Source organism: Palaemon carinicauda, chromosome 44 (genome assembly GCF_036898095.1).
Source record: "Palaemon carinicauda isolate YSFRI2023 chromosome 44, ASM3689809v2, whole genome shotgun sequence".
Lineage (NCBI taxonomy): Eukaryota > Metazoa > Arthropoda > Malacostraca > Decapoda > Palaemonidae > Palaemon > Palaemon carinicauda.
Genome location: NC_090768.1, coordinates 3,919,035 through 3,940,823, shown reverse-complemented (window position 1 = coordinate 3,940,823; position 21,789 = coordinate 3,919,035). Strand labels below are relative to the sequence as shown.

Genomic DNA, 21,789 nt, shown 5'->3' with positions numbered 1-21,789 from the left:
GAAAGGTTGTGAAAGTCACCTGGAGCATTCACATCCTTTCTTGTAAAACCTGCATCACAGAGTAATCTGCTAAGAAGGACCAGGGGCATAGTTATGCCCCTGACACTGTGAGTCGTCATGTCAAGATGATGTTTCAGTAATCCTCCTCTAGTTTTTCCCAGTGCTGATGACAAGAGAAGGGACCCGGGCGGGCTGTTGCCGTTTTCTTTAGGTAAAGTCTCATACCTTAGCCTGGGTAAAGTAAAGGATGATTTGGATCGTCCGTTACTAAGTTGAGACTTGTGAAGGATCCGTCACCTCTGGAGACTGTGTCTGGCGACATACTCAGGGACGACACTGAACATTGTCTTTCACCCTTCTCAGTAATGGGCGATGTCGAAAGAGAGACCATGAAGTTCCTAGACTCATATGGTTGCTGTCCGAGTGTGTAGGAACATTGTGTTCTTAAATCAGGAGAAAATATGTTGCCTGGTGAAGTGGAACATAAGGAGGTCCCTTTAGGGATCGGAGATTTGAACCATGTTCCGAGAGGAAGGTCTCAATTCTGATTGGGGAAAGGCAAGTTGTAAGTACGTATGAGTTGGGAAAAGTCTATTGATGCGAGGGTGTCCCTTTCTTTCAGTTTGAAGGTGAAGGATCAAGGTTGAGTTATCATCTTTACCTGTTGGAACTGAATAGGGGGACTTTTCCTCTTGTATATACTCGAGGATTCCGATATTGCTGGAATCGAGTGGAGACACACTTTCACATGACACCAACCACACAAGATGTTATACTGCTTGGTAGACTGATGCTGAGGAATTCCACAGATATCTAGAAAACCTTTTCGCAAAGAGGTATTGGGTAGTATCCAGGCGTACAATCATAGCGAAGATATAGCTTGTGGTAGGTGTCGAAGTGGGTTGTCTGTGATGTGGAGAGGGTTCTCTTGGAGACTATCAGGAGCTGCAAAAGGTTTGGAAAAAGTTCTGCATAATGCCATAGCGGAGCTAGGAGAGTCCTTGAGAGGTTGACCGATGTTCTAGCCTTCTCGAGTGCCCTTCTCCAGATAAAACAGGGACGACACGTAAACGTCATTGTTGTACGTATCGTTTTTGCCAGAGAGCCTTGGGGTCTAGAGCTGGTGAGCAACGGCAGCTTGAATTTCAGGAGCGTTGCAAACAGACCCCTAGTTGGAGGACCTCGTAAAGTCGAAACTTTGTCGGCTACATGGCGATCCAAAGTTCATTCGGTATACCTTAGCTGAGATGCTGTGCACAGATTGTCGGCGAGCACGTACTTCCAGTCTGGAATGAAGTGGGCTGATAGTGGTACCGAACGGACTTTGGCCCATCTTAGTGTTTATACTGTTAGATGGGAAGAGGCTACGAGCAAGTTCCTTCTTGCTTGTCGATGTGAGTCTCTATGTGGTGTGTGGTGTGTCGTCCATCACATCACTGAGTGGTCTGTTAGGAACCGATGAGGCTGCTGAAGGACCGGAAAGTTGGCCTTCATCTCTTAAGAGATATAAGTGAAAGTACTTTCAGGCTCTGTCCAGAGGGCTGAGGTCGTGTGGTGCCGCACTATGGTCCCTCCTCTCTTCTTTTTCTGACTCAATTCTCTTGGAATGGGAGTCGTTCTCATTTCGAGAAGGTTTTGTGGAGATTGGTGTCTAGAATAATTCCCAGATACACCAGTCTTCTGGGAGGGAAGTAGGGAAGACTTCCGTAGGTTCACCCTGATCACTGGATCTTGGTAAAAAGACTTCAGAAGTTCCGGTGTTAATGCAAGGTTGCCACTGAGTCTTCTAAGGTCAGTCAGTCGTCCCGAGACAGAGGAGACAGAAGCGGATCCTGTGAGACCAGGATGGGTGTAGTGGAAAGACCGAAGCACAGTGCCTTGAACTGGTGTTTCTTGTTTGTCTAGACTGAATCTTCCAACCTTCCTAGATGGATGGTTTGGACCTGAGGTCTTAAGCCCTTGTTCGAACTCCAACATGGTGTGGACATCGACCCAAAGGGACAGCTCCTTGCGGATCCTTTTGCATGGAAGATTGCCTTGCGGATCCTTTTGCATGGAAGATTGTCGACGCTGGTCTTGACTCGTGTCGTAAAGGATCAGGCGCGATACCCAGTGTAAGAATTCTTCTCTGAGAGAGAATTTCTTTAACTAACAGAAGGAAGGCAACACTTTGCCTTACCATGCGCCCTGATGGGATTGATGCTATGCCTTAGAATAGAATCAATCTGACGAATGTTAATCAATGGTTAACCGTTGGGTATCGTGGTTACTGTGCAGTTGGAGAGTGCCCGTAAGTAGTTCCCTGTTGACAAGCCGTTGATAAGGGTTGTTGAATGTTTGCCGATCACTTTAGTGTGATGGCAAATGGCCAGTAGCGAGAAGTATGTTGTATACCCTCTGATCTAGGAAACTACAGGAAGCTGTTGACTAGTAAGTTCAAGTCACGAACTGCTGGCAAATTGCCGATGACCGATGAATCGGTGGTCTGTTAGCCGATGGTGAGTTAGAGATCAGCAAGCTGATTATGGTCCCCCCTGGTTGGTCAGAGATGAGCAAGCTGAAGGATGGGCTGGTCAGAGATCAGCGAGCTAAGTTCAATGATCGAAGAAAGATAAGCTGCCCATCGGTGATCTAGTGATCAGCAAGCTGATGCCTGGTCATTGACTAGTAATCGGTGATTGGAAACGCTAGCAATTGGAGATCGTTAGTCATTGGAGGGACTAGAGGTCAAAGATCAGCATTGAGCTAGCAATTGGCGATCAGGTGATCGGCGACCTAGCGATCAGTAAACTGTGAACTAGCCATCAGCAAACAGTGATCTGGAGATCAGACTGTCGATGCTTTCCCGTTTCCTGACAGTGGTCTGTCAAGGAAAAAAGAAACTTCAAAAGGGACAGGGACCAAGGATTCCCCGTTTCGATTCCCCTTGTAGGATGGAATCTTTGGGATCTTGAATCCTTCTGTGAAGCCTTATTCCTCTTTCCCGGTGGCAATGTTTATGTGTCTGCAGGGAGGAATGGGGCAATGGTGACCTGTCCAATAAGTTTTATTCCTTTTTACTGCCTTTTGTGCGAGTGTGTAGGAGAGTACTGGAGAAAATGGCACACGGGATGATGGTGGTGCTCAATTTCTGCCTGGAGAGCAGGCAAGTGCTGGCTCTTAGACAAGAGCTGGTGCACTGGATCTGCGAGCCCTGACTCTTTGGCAAGAGCTGGCGCATTGGATCTGAGACCGTAACTGCGCACGAGGGCGCAGGAAAGTGCGGAAGAGCGCTGGCGCGCAGTAAGGCACTGTGTAGTTTTGTGCATTCTCCCTAGAATGCAGCGAAGCGTGTGACTGGTTGCGCAAGGGCGGGTGCATTGGTGCGAGTACTACGTGGAGACTACTGGAGCGCGCGTGCGGAAGACCATTGGCGTGAGAGACCATCAGCGCCCGAGGAAGGCTGCGTGCGCGTAAGATCATTGGAGCGAGAAAGCACTGGCGCACGTGCGCGCGTTAGGCCAACGGGTGCTCTCGCGGGAGACCTTTGGTGCCCGCACGTGGAATACCGTCGGGGTACGCATACGCGAAAGGCCGTCGGGGCGCGCATGCGCGGAAGGCCATCAGCGGGCGTGCATGGAGGACTGTCAGCGCACACGCAAGAGTATCGGCGCTCGCGCGCAGGAGACCATCGGCGCCCGTGCGTGTTAGAAAGTCGGCGTGCGCGGAAGACTGTTGGCGCGCGCGCGGAAGACTGTTGGCGCGCGCGCGGAAGACTGTTAGCGCGCGGAAGACTGTTAGCGCGCGCGCGTGGAAGACTGTTGGCGCGCGCGTGAAAGACTGTTGGCGCGCGCGTGAAAGACTGTTGGTGAGCGCGAAGACTATTGGCACGCGCGCGGAAAATCATCGGCACCTGTGCGCAGAAAATCGTCAGCGCAAGCGCGCGGAAGACTGTTGGCGCGCGCGGAAAATCATCGTCGGCGCGCGCGGTAAATCATCGTTGGCGAGCGCGGAAGATTATTGGCGCGCAAAAATATTGGCACGCGCGTGGGAGACCATCGGCGGCCTCGGAAGGCGCGCGCGCATGGAAGACTTTTGGCACGCACGCAAAGGTAGCGCTAGTAGGTGGGCAGGTCAGATGGCAGGACGATCAGGAACTGGGATGTGCCCTTTGGAAGGGCGAGCATCACCGATGGGGACCGTAAAAAAGGTCCGCGGTAGAGTCCAGGACCAAAGTCCAAAGGACTACGTTGCAGCGCAAGGTTGCACTGGTAGATCGGTAGGTCAGCTGGCAGGACGATCAGGAACTGGGATGTGCCCTTTGGAAGGGCGAGCTTCCACCGATGGGGACCGTAAAAAGGTATGCGTTAGAGTCCAGGACCGAAGTCCAAAGGACTACGTTGCTGTGCAAGGTTGCGCTGGTAGATCGGTAGGATCCTGGTAGGTCTGCTGCGCTGGTAGGTTTGCTTCATCCTCCGAAAAGGTGTCTCTATGAGTGGCCTCTCTCGTGAACGAGAGAAGTGAATACTTCGTAGAAGAGACTTGAAGACACCCGTGATGATGGCCATGAGAGCCGGTGGATCAGCAAGCTGACCTTTAACAGTAGCGATCCTCCAAAGAGGAGTCTCTATGAGTGGCCTCTCTCGCGAACGAGAGAAGTGAACACTTCGTAGAAGAGACTAGAAGACGCCCATTGAGGGCCGGTGGATCAGCAAGCTGACCTTTAACAGTAGAGATCCTCCGAAGAGGAGTCTCTATGAGTGGCCTCTCTTGCGAACGAGAGGGGTAAGCACTTCGTAAAAGAGACGTGCCAAGACCGAAGAGGAACCCCGAGGGAACAACATAAAATTAAGCATTGCGCCCTTTATTCCCCAGTCGACATCCATGGGAGAAGGGGGGAGCGGAATAACTGTAATAAAAACAGAATTAAAATTATTTAAATCAGCTAAGAATATTCACTAATAGTGAGAACCACTGACCCTCCGAAGGGAAGTGTTCCCCACGCAGAAAAGCTGAAAAGTTAAAATACAATTATATTTTCACTAAAAATAATAGAGACAAACAATTGGAAGAGCAACCTAACCCGCACACAGGAAAGGAGCTTCCCCCAATAGTACACTGTTGTTGTAAAGGTGAACGACCTCGAGAAGAGAAAGACCGTAGTCAATCTTTGAGAGGCCACATTCCCTTCGCTCAGAAATCCATGTTTCCCGTAGGAAAAAGGAAAAAGCAAAGACAATAGTTGAATGAAGAGGGTCCAGACGAAGACGATACCCCTGCAGCGGCCGAGTTAACGGTTATATGCAAAAGGGAAGACAGATGGACCAAAGAGGGAGAGGTTATATGCCGACGGGAAGACCGATGGACCAAAGAGGGAGAGGTCGTTCCCCACGAAGTGGAACTGTGCTGGCCTTGCTAATGTACGCAAGTGTCGTTGTCGTATATGTATCACACACACAGCACAAACTCTGAAAAATGACAAATTTGTAGGTAATTTGTATTTTTCCTAACTACACAAACCTTAGCTATTTAATATGGGTTATTACTTTCGGCGTAGCTGAAATGACGAGCCATTAGAATTTTAACGAGGGTTTACTACCCCACCACTAGTTAGCGGGGGGTAGGGAGGGTAGCCTGCTACCCGCCGCCCGCCCCTCACACACACCTGTGCTGAGCTCACTTTGCTTAGAGGTAGGACTTCACGGGGGATAGGCAGGCGGGCAAGTTTGATTACATAGCTAAGGTTTGTATAGTTAGGAAAAATACAAATTACCTACGAATTTGTCATTTGTTCCGTAACTGAAATAGAAACCACGCTATTAATATGGGTGACTCACCCCTTAGGAAGAGTGGTAAGTCCCAGCCAGTACTGGCTTTTGGCTTTGCCTGGGGACTCAGTATCTGAGTGTGTCTGCACTCAACAATAAGGAGTCCCTAAACCTCACTAGAACATTGGTGCGCACGGGCTGCGGCCTACGGAATCTGTGTGTGAAGGTGTGAAGTGTGACTCGTCCTAGGAAGTTGACCTGTAGTCCCTTAGAAGGAAACTTTAGGCTAGGACTCTCCCAATACCACCTCGTCAGGGTATGGGGACGTGACAGTATTATCTTAATACTCGGAACACAAGGAAACATGGTTTACCTGCAGTGGTTTGAGGTCAGCTGTGCAGAGAACCCAGGATGCTGCTTTCCCCAAGAGAGGGGAGGATGAAGAAAAGAGTAAGGGCCAGACAAATCTTTTCATTCATGCAGACTAAGACCAGGTAACAATGCCCTCAACCTTCTGCTACTTGTCCACTAAGGAGCCGGGTTTTAAACCAGCTGTTGTGCAGCCACCACAGGGCCGATAGAAAACGTATCGAGCCTCCTGTGGGTCACGTTGTGCAGGTAGAGGGCTGTGAAAGTCGTCTGATGCTTCCCCACCCCACCTTGAAGGACCTGCATCACTGAGAAATTTCTCTTGAAGGCCAGGGACGTAGCTACGCCCCTGACATCATGTGCTCTAGGGTGACATGACGGAGGAGGGTCTGGATTCAGGGACAGATGGATCACCCTACGAATCCATGCCGAGATGGTGTTCTTGGTGACCCTCCTTTTAATCCTCCCAGTGCTAACAATGCTTGCACCTGGGGACGGACTGTAGCCGTTCTTCTGAGATATAACCTCAGACTCCTTACTGGGCACAGTAGGAGAAGGTCTGGGACATCTGTTACAGAAAGGAGACTCGAATCCGGAAGGAGTCGAACCAAGTGCCCGGCACCCCCTGATTTTGAGTCTTAGCACCCAACCCAGGGACGAGTTTAAACGTTACCTTCCCTCCATACCCTTGCACGGGCGATGTCATATGAGACCATGAAGTTCACCGACTCGCTTGACCAAAGCCAAAGCTAGTAAGAACACCGTCTCCCAAGTTAGGTGGCGAACTGAAGCCTGGCGTAATGGTTCATAGTGAGGTCTCTTCAAAGACCTGAGAACCCGAACCACGTTCCATAGAGGAGGTCTCACATCTGACTGAGGACAGGTAAGTTCATAAGCTCGTATGAGTAGGGAAAGTTCCTGCGAGGAAGAAAAGATCATTCCTTTGAGCCTAAGGCTAGACTTAAGGCCGAGCGATAGCCTTTCACCACCGAGACTGAAAGGCACCTCTACATACAATCTCAATTCCTTCCAGGAACTGCTTCGTATGTTAAAACAATAGTATGTTGGAGCAAATATTCCCATAAGAATACACTGTAATCTGTATAATTCGTTCCACAGCCCAAAAACCTATGATATATCCTTAATAAATTACTACATATAATTACACATAACAATAACACAATTGCATAATATAAGAAAGATGTAAAAAAAGAATAATTATAAAGAAATAAATAAAAAAATGTTTTTTTATTGTCACTTTACCTTAGAGACAGGCCAACGAAGGTATAGGAATTGCTACGCAGGAGGAGACGGACGATGGGCGAGAAGGTAGAGATGGTTACTTTAAAAAAGTCTTCTCTCTATTTCTGTTTCTCTCTAAACAAAGAATTAACATGCTCTTTAAATAAATTCTCTCTCTCTTGTTCTTCTTCACTGTTAGAGTGTTATAGAGATGTCTATTAATTTTTTCTGAGAGAGAGAGAGAGAGAGAGAGAGAGAGAGAGAGAGAGAGAGAGAGAGAGAGAGAGAGAGATATTAAACAAAAATGTGTTTAGAGTAGATTTTTAACAGCGTCAACGAATTGAAAGACAATTAAATGTAACAAAAAAAGTATTATCAGCGAATCTGAATTCCATTATTTACTAATACATATATAAATACAAACACACTCGTGTGCGTATGCACAAACACACACACACAGGTGTAGGAATTGCTACGCATTAGGAGACAGACGACCGGCGAGGAGGTAGAGATGGTGACTGTGATAACGTACCTAATTTACTCTAAATTACACTACGGAAACTTTAACCTAACTTAGCTTATTTATTTTTTTTATTTCTTATTTTCTACATTTGTTTTTCTTTTTGATTTTTAATTTTCCTCACTTTCAGTGATGATGAGTTACGTACGTTATCGCAGTCACCATCTCTACCTCCTCCCCAACCGTCTGTTTTTCAACTCGTTGACGCTGTTAAAAATCATATGCATTCTAAACACATTTTTGTTTAATCTCTCTCTCTCTCTCTCTCTCTCTCTCTCTCTCTCTCTCAGAACAAATTAATAGACGTCTCTAACACTCAAACAGCGAAGAAAAACGAGAGAGAGAGAGAGAGAGAGAGAGAGAGAGAGAGAGAGAGAGAGAGAGAGAGAAATTTATTTAAAGATCATGTTAATGCTCTGTTTAGAGAGAAACAGAAAAAGAGAGAGGACTTTTTTAAAAGAGCTTGTTAATGCTATCTTAGTTTTCTTTGCTTCCCTTTCTTTCTGTTCATCACGCTGGCCCTTCTCACAAATGATCGTTTCAGTGATCATATCCCCAACAATCTCTTTGTCCTTTATCCTTATCAAAAAAAGGCGTTCCATCTCTTCCAGGGTATTGCTACGACGTTTTGAAATAATGGTGAACCCCTTCGATGGTTTAACTGCTTTAATGGCTGCCATCTGCTTGATGGTCGTCGAGATCGTAGACATATTCTGGCCATATTGTTTAGCCAGATCACTCACATGCACACTGCTCATGTTTTTCTATAATTTCTTGCTTCAATTCTAATGAAAGAATTGTCTTCTTCCTTTTCTCACCACTAATAATACCTGTACTGAAACTTAGATTCTTAGGCACCATGATTATAGGTAAAATAAAAAACGAAATGAGAGAAAAGGAAGATAATAAGCACTGTTAATAACAGACCAAACAGAGGACAACCACGCGATACACGAGAATAGAGAACAGACCACCTCGACGCTCAATGGCGTCCCTCCGACGTGCTGCCATCTACCGGCGTAAACAAGATCTACGTCGGATGTTGGAGCACGACTTCGGGTGTCGAGACAAAAATTTGATCGAATTTTACTTCGGATGTTGGAACAATCGTATGTAAAGACAATCGTATGTAGAGGTTCCACTGTACGTATATATAACTACTGGGTAAGTATGTTCAAAAATTAATTTTATTATGAAAATATCATTTTTAAACATCTGACTTACCCGTTAGTTATATATATATAGCTGATTGACACCTTTGGTGGAGGGTCAGAGACAGCCAACATTGTTGGAATTTACTTAAGAGTTAATAAACAAACTTAAGGGTTCGTACCTGATAAGGAAGCCGACTTCAATGAATTCTTTCATTATGTCCGCTTTCCTTACGAGATCCAGCGATCCACCCAGGGGGCTGTAGACCTCTAGGAGCTGTCAAACCGGTGTAAAATCCTCTATGTGACAGGACCTCCAATACCCTTGTTCCGGGCGCTCTCAAGGAACAAACTGACCACCTGACTAAAATCCATGATTGTGGAAAATTGCCGTCCAATCTCCACGAACAACCATAAAAATACAAGAGTTCCAAGAGAAGAAAAGGGTATTAGGTTACGGGAATGTAGTGGTAGAACCTTCCCCCACTACTGCTCCCGTTGCTACAAATGGTCACAGAGTGTAGCAGTCCTCATAAAGAACACACGTTTCCAATAGTGTGAGGTGAACACAGATTTACTCCTCCAGAAGGTTGTGTTCATAATACTTTGTAAAGACCTGTTCTGCTTGAAGGCTACGGAAGTTTCCACAGCTTTAACTTCATGTGTCTTGACCTTCAAAAGCTTGAGGTCTGCCTCACTACAATGTGAATGAGCCTCTCTTATTAAGAGCCTGATGAAGAAGGATAGTTCATTCTTCGACATATGTAACAAAGGCTTCTTGACCTAGCACCAAAGAGCTTCTGACTTGCCTCGTAACTCTTTTGTTCTTTTCAGGTAGAACTTCAGGGCTCTTACTGGGCACAGGACCTTCTCCAATTCCTCATCAACCACATCCGAAAGGTTCGGAATCTCAAAAGCCATGGGCCAGGGTTGAGAAAGGCATTCGTTCTTAGCAAGAAAGCCTAGCTGCAAAGAACAGATAGCTTTGTTATCTCTAAAGCCTATGTTCTTGTTAAAGGCATGAATCTCACTCACCCCTTTGGCTGTCGCCAGACTGACCAAAAAGAGTCTTCTTAATGAGGTCCTTAAACGAAGCTGAGTGCAAGGGCTCAAACCAACCTCAGGAATATATGCAGATTCCAAGCTGGTGATTCCTGGTGCCGTTCCTTAGATGTCTCAAAGGAATTGAGAAGATCCTGTAGGTCTTTATTGTCTTTATTATTAGAAAGGTCCAAGTTCCTATGCCTGAAGACGGCCGCTAGCATGCTCCTGTATCCCTTGATGGAAGAAGATGAAAACCTACGTTTCCTTCTAAAGTATAACAGGAAGTCAGCAATCTGAGTCACAGAGGTACTGAAAGAGAAAAACAGAGTTGACTGTACCATTCTCTAAAAACCTAGATAGTAGAAGACCTCCTTGCTCTTGCAATCGCCCTAGCTGCCGCCTTCGAAAAACCTCTAGTTCTTGTGAGTTTTTCGATAGTCTGAAGGCAGTTAGATGAAGAGCTTGGAGGTTTTGATGGTATCTTTCCAAGTGGGGTTGTTTGAGTAGATCTACTCTTAATGGAAGGCTTCTCGGGGTGTCCACCATCCATTCTAGTGCCTCTGTGAACCACTCTCTTGAGGGCTAAAAGGGGGCCACTAGAGTTAATCTGGTTCCCTCGTGACACAAACTGTTTGCATCACTTTGTGTACAATCTTGAACGGAGGGAATGCGTTCATGTCCAGGTGAGACCAATCTAAAAGGAAAGCGTCAATGTGGACTGCTTCGAGATCTGGCACTGGGGAGCAGTATGTCTCCAACCTCTTCGTCTTCGAGGTTGCAAACAGGTCTACACAAGGACGACCCCAAATCCGCCACAGGTATTTGCAGACCTCTTGATGAAGCGTCTATTCTATGGACAAAACTTGACCTCTCCTGCTGAGACTGTCTACCATCACGTTCTTTTCCCCCTGAATAAACCTTGTTACAAGGGTTACATTCTTCTCTTTTGTCCAGTAAAGAAGAACTCTCGCAGTCTCGTAAAGTGACCTTGAGTGGGTTCCGCCTTGTTTGGCTATGTAGGCCAACGCTGTAGTGTTGGCGGCGTTGACCTGCACCACTCTGTTCAGTACTGACCTATCGAATCTTTTGAGGGCCAACAGGACTGCCAACAGCTCCTTCTGGTTTATGTGGAAGATCTCCTGATTTTTTGACCAGAGACCCGAGATCTCCAACTTGCCCAGTGTTGCTCCCCACCCCGAGTCCGAGGCGTCGGAACACAATACAAGGTCTGGGTTCCTCTGTTCCAAGGAAAGACCTTCTTGAAGTTTGACCGGATCGTTCCACCACTGAAGGCAACTTTTTACGGATTCCGTAATGGGGATGCTTTTTGTCTCTATTTCCTTTCCCTTGTTCCAATGGCATTTGAGGTGGAACTGAAGAGGGCGAAGACTCAGTCTTCTCAGGGAGACAAACTGCTCCAACGAGGAGAGGGTTTCCAGCAGACTCATCCACTCTCTCACAGAACACTGCCGTTCCTCTAGAAAGCAATGAAGCTTCAACAGGGCTTGCTCCGTCCTTGAGGCAGACGGAAAAGCCCGAAAAACTTGACTCTGAATCTCCATCTCCAAATAAATTATCTCTTGGGATGGTGTCAGTTGAGACTTGTCCCTGTTTATCAGAAGACCCAATTCTTCTGATAAGCTCAACGTCATCTGCAGATCCTCCAGGCAGCGATTGTAGGAATAAGCTCTGAGTAGGAAACACTCTGGACTGCTCCAATGGCTGCAACCTGGAGCCTGAGGCGTCATGACACGACACTGTTCGACAGAGACAATCTTCCTCTTCAGAGGTCTGGATGCGAGGCGCCAGCCCTGTCTGGGTGCTGCGTCATTCGATGAGGACTAAAACACTTTCACCTCGCCTTTCACATGGAGAGGGCAAGCGTCCTGTGAAGCGTCAACAGGTACGCTCGAGGGGACGAGAGCTCGGGCGCTAATACCTCTCGTTTCCTTTCGCCGTTCGACATTCCTTCTCCCAGGGGTTGGGGAGCTTGGAAAAGGTCTATGGCTAGAGGAACGACAGGTCCTAGCGGACGCATCATCTATTTGAGGGGCGGTGCTTAGGCCGAAACAAAGAGCCCAAAACTGGAAAAATTCCTCCTTATACACGAACCTCAGGTATTGCTTGAAGTTTGGATGGATGAGGATGTGGAAGTAAGCATCCTGGAGGTCTAAAGAGACCATCCAGTCGTCCTTTCTTACTGCTGCTAGGACTGATTTTGATGTCTCCATGGAGAACTTTGTCTTCTGAACGAAGGCGTTGAGAGCACTTACATCCAGGACTGGTCTCTATTGCCTCCTTCTCCAATAAGAGAGACATTTGATGTTGCATAGCCTGTCTCTTTGACTCCTCTCAGTATCTGGCAGAGAGATCTATCGGAGTTACTATTAAAGGAGGTTTCCCTAGGAAAAAGATTTCGCATCCCTCCTTTAGTAACTGTATGGACCAAAGGTCTGCTCCTCTCCTCTCCCAAGCTCGCCAGAAGTTGTTTAGTTTGGCTCCTACTGCTGTCTGTGCGGCTTGAGAAAGAAGTAGGCAGAACCTTCCTTGCTGTTTTAGACACCAAATCCTGTGTGGCCTTTTTGACTAAAGTGGAAGAGACCTCTTTGACCAACTCTTGAGGAAAAAGAGGAAGAAAGAGGTGCGTACCTCAATTCTGACTTCTGAATGGGTGTAACCCCAATGGACAGAAAAGAACACATCTGGGCTCTTTTCTTGAGGAACCCCGCTGAGAAAAGGGCTGCCAACTCATTGGAACTGTCCCTTAAGGCTTTATCCATGCCTGACATGATGTGGATGAGACTATCAGTGTCCACATCCTTCAAGGCAGAAACCTTCTTCCCCAAGACTCCCAGAGTCCAGTCAAGGAAATTGAATACTTCGAAAGCTCTGAAGACGCCTTTGAGAAGATGATCAAGCTCTGACCTTGAACAGAGTATTTTGGTCCTTATCATGGCCATCCAACGAGGAGCGTCTACTAAACTCGAAAAGTCTCCTTGGGCAAAGCAGGAACTCCCAAGCTGAGAACTTCTCTCGTCTCGTACCAAACACTAGATCTGGAGGCCAATCTAGCCGGGGGAAAAGAGAAAACAGTCTTTCCCTGGTCTTTCTAGGATTGCATCCAGTCTCCCATCATCCTCAAAGCTCTTTTAGATGATCGAGACAGCACCATCTTATAAACAGAGACTCCTTCGACACATTCCCAGCGTAAACTCTGAAGGCCGGGAACGAGGATCAGCAGGCACAAAATAATTCGGAAACTCTTCGGCAAAAACTCTCATGAGTTTCTAAAAGTCAACCGAAGGATGGAAGATCTTAGGATCTTCTCCTTTCGAGACTTCCTCTAAAAGATCAGTAGGGGGAAGGAGATCGCCGATCCCTTCCTCCTACAAGTCTCTAACCGAGTTAGAGACGTCTTGTTTTCTAGGAGTCAACTCCTTAAGGTCCTGACTTCTGGCGTCCATGGGTCTAAGATTATCACGCCTGGCGTCACGTTGTTCCAACGCTTGACGCTCGGAACTATGACGCTCGCGATCATTACGATCGGAACTAAGACCTTCGCCTCGACTGGCGTCATCACGACGTCCGAGGCTCTTACTGCTTGACGCTCGGCGTCACGTCTAACTGCTTGACGCTCGGCGTCACGTCTAACTGCAGAACTATGACGCTCGCGATCTCGACGCTCGGTTTCATGACTTCTGAGGCTCTTACGCTCGGCGATATCATGACGCCTGGCGTCACGTTGTTCCAACGCTTGACGCTCGGAACAATGACGTTCGCGATCTAGACGCTCGGAACTATGACGTTCGCTATCTCGACGCTTGGTTTCATGACATCCGCTCAATGTCAAACATCGCTTACAGCAGCGTTAGTAGCTTGACATCCAATGCTCTGACGCTTGGCGTTACGTGTCATGACTTCCAACTACAGTACTCGATGCTTGGCGTGATGTAGTCCAACTCTTTAACGCTTGGCGTCATGGCGTTTAGAATCTAAACGCTCGGCGTCATGACGAGCAACTCTCTTCTTGTCTAGCAGGAAGGGAAATACGTAAGACGCCAGCCCCGTCTGAGAGCTGCATCATCCGACGGCGAAGATAACACTTTTACCTTGCCTTTCCCATGGCGAGGGCGAGCGTTCTGGGAAGCGTCAACAGGTATGCTCGAGGGGACGACTGTTCAGGGGTTAACGCCTCTCGCCTCCTTTCGCCTGTCGACATTCCTTCTCCCAGGGGTTGGGGAGCTTGGAAAGGGTCTAGGGCTAGGCGAACGACAGGTACGAGCAGACGCACCCTCCACTGCACTGATTTACCACTGAAACTTGAACTTCTTAACTCTTTCATAAATTTAGACCTGACCGCTGCGAGAGATTTAACTTTTTCGCCCAGGCTTGAATGAGAATGCAATAGGCTATACGATTAATATTAGTATTTCCAATATCGAAAAAATAAATAACGATACAAAGTAATTTGTAGGACTTTATCGATCGACATGAGTACTACGTAGCATAAATTTATCTGTACGCTAGTTTTATTTAATCTCTTATAATAGATCAATGATTATCTAAAGAAAGTATACTAATAGGACTATATTTTCTTAAAAATCAACCAAACGAGCAAAAGCCAAAACCAAATTGTACATCACCAAGATAACTGCAATTATACAGGTTACAGAAAGTGAAAAATCCAATGATGTCGCCGGTGCGGCGGCAGGGAAGATCTGAGGAATCACTGGAATGGTTCCAGGTACCTAGCTAGAGGGCGCACTGGTGGTACACCTGGCTACCCAATCGGGGATTGCCGCGAATTTTGAAATTTCTGCCGTGACATCAGGGACGTATGCTATATATATAACTACCGGGTAAGTTAGATAATTAAAAAGGAAACTTATCACATTTCTATACACATAAACATTAAGAATGTTTTCATATATACACAAGTATAAGAAAAAGTAAGTTAAAAGACAATAATTAATGGCAGTCCAGAATAAGTGAGGAGGGAGAGAGGAAACAACCGCTCTCAATCCGAGCCAAAAGTAAAGTGACTAAATCACAGGTGTGTGAACGAGAGTCGTAGCAAGCTACCCCTACCCCCGCTAACTAGCAGTGTGGGTAGTTAACCCTCACTAAATTCCAATGGTTCGTCATTTCAACTCCGCCGAAAGTATAACCCCTAATAAATGGCGTGGTTTGTATTCCAGTTACGGAACAAATGAATGCTTGATGTACTGTTCAGTACTTATCATTAAATATATAATGTAAAGTAGACGGAATAAATTCCCACACTTAAAAATTAAAAAATCAAATGCATTAGAATTAAATAAAAAAATAACACAAAACTGAAACAAATGAGATGGGTAAAAATAGACTTAATGAGAACTTGAAACACAGACACAACAAAGTCACAAGGGTTGTAGTAGCAATAATTTCTTTACTGAGTAGTCTGGTTGCACTAACCTTAGCAAGAACAAAATGAGACACAATGAGGGGAGTCCTTTTCATGTAGAGAACCTTGACTGATTTCTTATTAATGCTTCACTTGTTTCTAATAGAAATTCAGAACTTTGATTCCCATCCAGACTACCTAAAGTAACAAGTTTGATTATCTGTATTTGTTATTTCATTACTATACTATACAAATAACTTGATTTCAACAATGTATTGAGTACCTAATATTAAACATGCACCAAAGCAAACTTTTCTGACTAAGTTGGAATAAATTACAAGTTGTTAAGAGGGAACCCCAGAAATGTACCAACAAACAATTTAATTCCCGGTTACATTGGTTATTTAGCAGTGTAATGTGCTTAGGAAAATATTACCTCAAAGAAAACACAAGTAACACGACATAATTTATTTTCTCATTCAATGAGATTTAGGTTTTCTATGATTAAAAGTCTAATAATTCTTGGAAAACAACTTCATACTATTACTTTAAAGAACAATATTGTTTTTCTTTAAAATGGCTCCTGTCCTATACTATATGCTCTCTGTACAAGAAACCTTTAGAATAAGCCTAAAACACATCAGGATCAGAGACCACAAGGACAAATTATAATTCGAATTGTGAATAGTCAACAGCTTCTTAAAGGTGAATAAAGTTTTTTGAAGTCTTGCAAATGATAAATCTATCCAAAAGAACATCAATAAACTCGATCACAACTGCATTTCATGTTTCCTGATACAATATATTATGCAAAAAGGGTTACATAACTACGAAGTCTGATCACCATGATCTTCAACAATTTCATATACCATGAGATCTGCTTTATCATCAACCCTTGCGCTTTCACTTAAGCTCAATACCAACTGAGACTTCAACTCATCATTTGGATCTAATGGCACATCTGAAGAACATTCAATGGAAGGCACAATGCACACCCCTTCAGAAATTAGTTCTTCATATTTAGCTGTTAAAATATAACCAGGAGAGTAACTTGTAAAGTCAGAATGAAGTGACGACTCTGATATATCATTGTTTTCAACAGTTTCACATTTAACAGGACAAACTTTTAAATGTGCTTTGAACTTCTTATTTGTAGGGAACACAACCCTACATGCATCACAACACAAAACTTTATTTCCTTTGCTGGCTGAAGATGAATCCATCTCCCTTAGATGTATTTTCCTATGGGCTATAAGATTATTCTTGTAACCAAAAGATCTGCCACAAACTTTACATGTGTGTGGCTTTCCACCGGTATGTAGAACCATGTGAGCTTTGAGATGAGACTGTTGAACAAAGCGTTTAGTACACAACTCACATGAATACGGACGCTCTCCTGTGTGAGTTCTCTGGTGTATCTTGAGGTTTGCTTTCAGTCTGAATGTTTTACTACACAGTGAGCATGAGTGGGGTTTTTCTCCTGTATGAAGCTTCATGTGCATCATATAATTAGCCTTTACTTTAAAGGTCTTCTTACAGTATTCACACTCCCACTTCCCACACTTTTCCCGTATTCTACATCTATTCCATATAGAGTTCAACAACTGTGGATCCAACTTTTCTAATTCCTCTGGAGTGTGTTCCCTGTAATGAGCATTTAATGTGTATTTGTATGCATACTTCTTATCACATAACAGACAATGGTGGGGACTACTAGGAAAGTGAACTTGTTTGTGTTGAGATAATGATGACAACTGCACAAACGCTTTATTACAGACATCACACTTATATGGTTTTTCTCCAGTATGTGTTCTATAATGGTAAGTAAGTGTACATCTAAGAGCAAAGCTCTTCCCACATATGTCACAATGATAGTCTTTGATACCTGAATGAGTTTTATAGTGAGTTTTTAAATGGACATTTTGGACAAAACTTGCTCCACAAACATGGCACTTGTATTGTCTTTCTCCTGTATGAGTTTTTAAATGATTTTGCAAGTATTGTCTAGTATACATTTTACCACAAAAGTCACACTGAACATCCCGAACTTTTCCATGGACTCTTTGTAGGTGTTGCATTAACTTCCACTGACTTGAAAATTTCTTTGGACATGAGTTGCAATTCAGATCTTCTTTATGAGTTAGTGCATGTCTTTTCAAGTCCCTTTTAAATTCAAACTTCTCGCCACAAATCATGCACTCACAAGAATGAATTCTCATATGCTTCCTTAAAAGACTACAGGAATTGAAAGACTCTGGACATATCCCACAAGGATATACTTTTTGATATACATGACTCAAAAGCATTTCTTCAGATGGAAATTTTCTATGGCAGGTCAAACATATGGGCTTTTTAATGGTACTGTGCACAGACATGTGTTTCCTGAGATCAGATTTACAAGTAAATATTTCTGAGCACACCTTACACTCTGATTTAACTTCAGCATTGTCCTTTGTTTTCACTATATCGCTCTCTGACATAAAAAGCTCTTTAGAAGATGAACCTTCTAGTTCAGTCTTATTATGTGATTTCATGTGCTTCTTTAGATCATTTTTGTGCATTAAATTTTTCCCACATGTCTTACATTCGAATGGCATTTTAGGAGCATGACCTAGAATGTGAGTCTTTAAACTTGTTTGAAAGGTAAATTGCTTGCCACAAATACTACACACATGAGGCTTGTCTGCTTGACTGTGACTTAACTCGTGAATTTTAAGACTACTCTTCAGAGCAAATTCACTGCCACAAACAGTACACTTATTCAAGTTCCCTCTTCTATGCATGATGCCCATTATTAATATCTCAAAACTTCACAGAAAATCAAGGAGCACTTTAAAAATAACTTGTCACTACACTACTCAAGGTATAAATGGTACCTTTATCATAGCTACTTTAATTGTACCAATTATAAATGTGCAGAACTGAATACCTGTCACAAATAAATTGCCTTGGAGTTCTTGCATATCTTGTTAAACGATGTAACGGCTTTCATTCAATCTTTACCTAATTTTCACTTTTGAGCGACTGGTTTCCAAATAGCTACTGCATCAATTCCTGAAAATTCAAATTATTTTATAAGGCCTATGAGCTTACCAGTGTAAAAAAATCTACAATTATTCTTGTTCCATATATACAAACACTACAAATCTTATATAATTTGTATTTTTCCTAGCTATACAAACCCGAGTCATTTATATGGGTTACTTCTGGTTTTGATTTCTATGGCCAGACAATCAAACAGAAATTGGTAGATTACATCACGTTACATTGCTAGGCAACTGCTGCACATGACACATCCTGTTTTTATCAATTGCTTACTCACAAACACTTCTAGTCAAAGACTTGTGGGTTGGCTGAGGCAGGACCTTTGGTAAATGACTCAGGTTTGTATAGCTAGGAAAAATACAAATCATATAAAATTTGTAGTTTATTATTACACGGATACAAACTTTTTAGTCAGTTACTGTAAACAGTGAGTCTTCTATAGGTGGAAGAAAGTCTCTGTGAAAGTAGGAGGTCTGCCTTTATCTCTCAAGATACAATAGCAAGTGATCAAAGTGAATTATTTGCGAACTGTGCAGCCAGCTTGTATGATTCAGGGCTTTCTGTTCCATTCTAGAGAGCTTTGCCAGGGTGAAGTGATATGACCAGCAAGTGGCTTGTATTATCAATATATTCAATATAATATCAATATATCAGCCAATATACAAACAAAACACCAGGTATTCTTACTAGCATTAGGGAGAATTTTAAGTGAGAGCATAAAGTCCGATCAAAATCGTTATTCGCCTTTATACAGTGTACTCATAAATACCCTCATAATGCAGAAAATAAGTTACTGATGCCTGGGATAAGCAATTACTTATCCCATATGAGCTTAAGTTAGACTATTTGTTGAGCAGCAATAATGGGTCCTATGAAAAAGGTGTCTAAGGACCTGTGCATGCAATATTTAAGGTAGTGATTTGTAAAAGTGGTTTGTCTCTTCCAGACTCCTACTTTTAGAACTTGTGCTACCAAGTGGTTTTTGTGGAACGCTAAGGTTGCAGCAAGCCTATATCATGTGCTCGAGGGAAGGCCATTGGAGATGGTTCCTCTGAGGATAGTTTCTCTTAACCAGAGAAAAATGGTGTTTCTGGAAACACTTTCTGGAGCGACCAGTGCTCGCAAACAAATTGGAAATTTTAGGCTAAGATATTGCGTCCTTTTCAGATATTTACGTACTGCTCTTACAGGACATGGTAACATGTCATCTGGGTCATCTCTTAGAGAGACAAGATTGTTAAAGAGTTAAATCTGATATCATTATCAACTGGATTTGAGTTTTGACCACAAGTTCAGAAACAAAGGACAAGGATTGTTCTCTCTATCCGCTGGAATGTGACATAAGCTGAGATAGACCATGTAGTTTGCTTACTCCCTTGGCCGAAGCTAAGGCAAGGAGGAAGACTGTCTTTATAAGGTAAGTTCTCTGTCTCATGTTTTATGCATTGATTTGTATGGGGGAGGGGGGGGGGTAGTCCTTGAGGAGGGCAAGACTGATCAAAACTTCTAATCAAGGCTGAGAGTTCTCAGGAGTTAGAGAGATCCTTTTCCCTCAGTGACTGAAAGGGCCTTTTTGTTCCTTAGGAACAGTAAAAAGTCTGCAATCAGGGGAATAGTGGCTTTGAGTGGAGCAATATTCCCCTTACAACACCAATCACAGAAGATTTTTAACTTTGCCTGGTAGACTGCTAGAGAAAACCTTCGGAGGTATGAAGAAAGCTGCTTTGCAGTGGGTTTTAAAAAGTCTTTCTTTCGGAGGAGACACTGGATAATCTCCAGCTGTGAAGGGATAGGCAATGTACTGCATGGAGGAATTTTCTTAGAGTTTGGCATAGCAGATTTGGCTATTCTGGAAGTTCTCTTGGTATTTCCGTGAGAAGTTCCAGTAGGTGTGAATACCACTGAGCTGCTGGCCACCCAGGGGCAATTAGCGTTACTCTGACTCCCTTGGATGTTCTGATTCTGTTCATTGTCTGACAAATCAGACATAATGGTGGGAAGGCCTACAAGTCTAGACTGTCGCATAGGTGTTGAAATGCATCTTCCATCACTGCAGCTTTGTCTGGGACTGGAAAGCAATAGTGTACATTGAGAGTTTGTGATTTAGGTGGGTGGCGAAAATGTACAGACGTGAAACCCCACAAAGTCAATAGTTTCCTAACCACTAGAGGAAACAAAGACCAATCTGAACCAACTGTCTGCCCTTGACAGCTCAGATGATCCACAATGATGTTTCTCTTCCCGGGGATATACTTAGCCGAAAGAGAGATCGACAGGGATTGTGTCCACTTGAGAATCTCTACTGCTAGTTTGTATAGCAGGAGAGAGGTTATGCCTCCTTGCTTGAAGCTGTAGGTCACTACTGTGGAGTTTTCGCTCACCAACACCACAGAGTGACCTTTCAGTTCTTGCGATGTGGAGTAATACTAGTTGCGCCGCTTTAATTTACAGGAAGGTTATGTGGAAGTTCTTGTCCTCTTTTGACCATAAGCTCGAAATCTGTTTCTTTCCCATATCAGTGCCCCACCCCTGGCGAGATGCAACTGTGAACAGCATGAGCTGTGGGGAAAAAGCCTGAAGGGGGGTTCCTGCTAACAGGTTCTCGTCGTTCAACCACCACAGGTGATCCGATATCATCATCTACGGTACTTGCAGCAGGGTTGAGAAATAGTTTGAAGTGTGTGACGACTGGGTATTTAGAGCCCCTTCCACCAAGTGTAGATGCAACCTCCCTGGGGGGACAAGTTTCTCTAACAAGGAGATATGACCTAACAACTTCTGACAGGAGTTTCCCTTTCAGAAAGGTTATTGCCAATGTTCTGAACCTTGCTATTCTGTCTGGAGTAGGGAAGGCTTTGGCTTGCACCAAGTCTATGACCATGCCCAGATACCTGATAGACTGACTGGGGATGAGGCTGGACTTTTGCAGGTTCAGTTGGACCCCTAACTCCTTGAACAGATCCAGTAGTAGGCCTCTGTGTTTCAACATGAGAGCTCAGGATTTTGACAAGAGGAGGTATCTCATGAGCCTGATGCCCATGTCATGTGCCCAGAGTGAGACAAGGACAAAGACTTTGGTGAAGACTTGGGGGGTTGTAGATAGTCCAAAGCACAGCACCTTTAATTGGAACAGGTTCTCTCAAAAGGGAAACCTTAAGTACTTCCTCGAAGCAGGAAGGATGGGGACCTGAAAGTAGGTATCTTTCAGGTGTATGGTCAGATGGTAGTCGTTTTTCCTGATAGCTTGGAGAACAAAGGTTGTGGTCTCCCTCTTGAGCCTTGTCTGCA

At 44.3% G+C, this 21,789-nt stretch overlaps 2 protein-coding genes across 13 annotated transcripts in view; both read right to left on the bottom strand.

Moving 5' to 3' along the window:
- LOC137634286 (zinc finger protein 709-like) overlaps positions 1–21,789 on the bottom strand; it is a 166,259-nt gene that overhangs the window by 24,590 nt on the left and 119,880 nt on the right. For 5 of the 12 annotated variants that reach the window (XM_068366604.1, XM_068366599.1, XM_068366600.1 and 2 more), the window contains exons 2-3: positions 18,386–18,510; positions 15,528–15,654 (exon numbers count right to left, since the gene is read on the bottom strand). The exons of 2 other annotated variants lie outside the window; for them this stretch is intronic. The gene's annotated coding sequence lies outside the window, so the exon portion shown is untranslated. The remainder of the gene's footprint in view (positions 1–15,527; positions 15,655–18,385; positions 18,511–21,789) is intronic. 5 more of the 12 variants (XM_068366607.1, XM_068366605.1, XM_068366606.1 and 2 more) reach the window with 2 other exon arrangements.
- LOC137634193 (zinc finger protein 665-like) lies at positions 16,284–18,248 on the bottom strand. Its single transcript, XM_068366464.1, has one exon. The coding sequence runs from the start codon at positions 18,246–18,248 to the stop codon at positions 16,284–16,286; it is 1,965 nt and encodes a 654-aa protein (XP_068222565.1).

Coding starts and splice junctions, on each gene's coding strand:
- LOC137634193 (XM_068366464.1), bottom strand. CDS start 18,248: ATGGGCATCATGCATAGAAGAGGGAACTTGAATAAGTGTACTGTTTGT.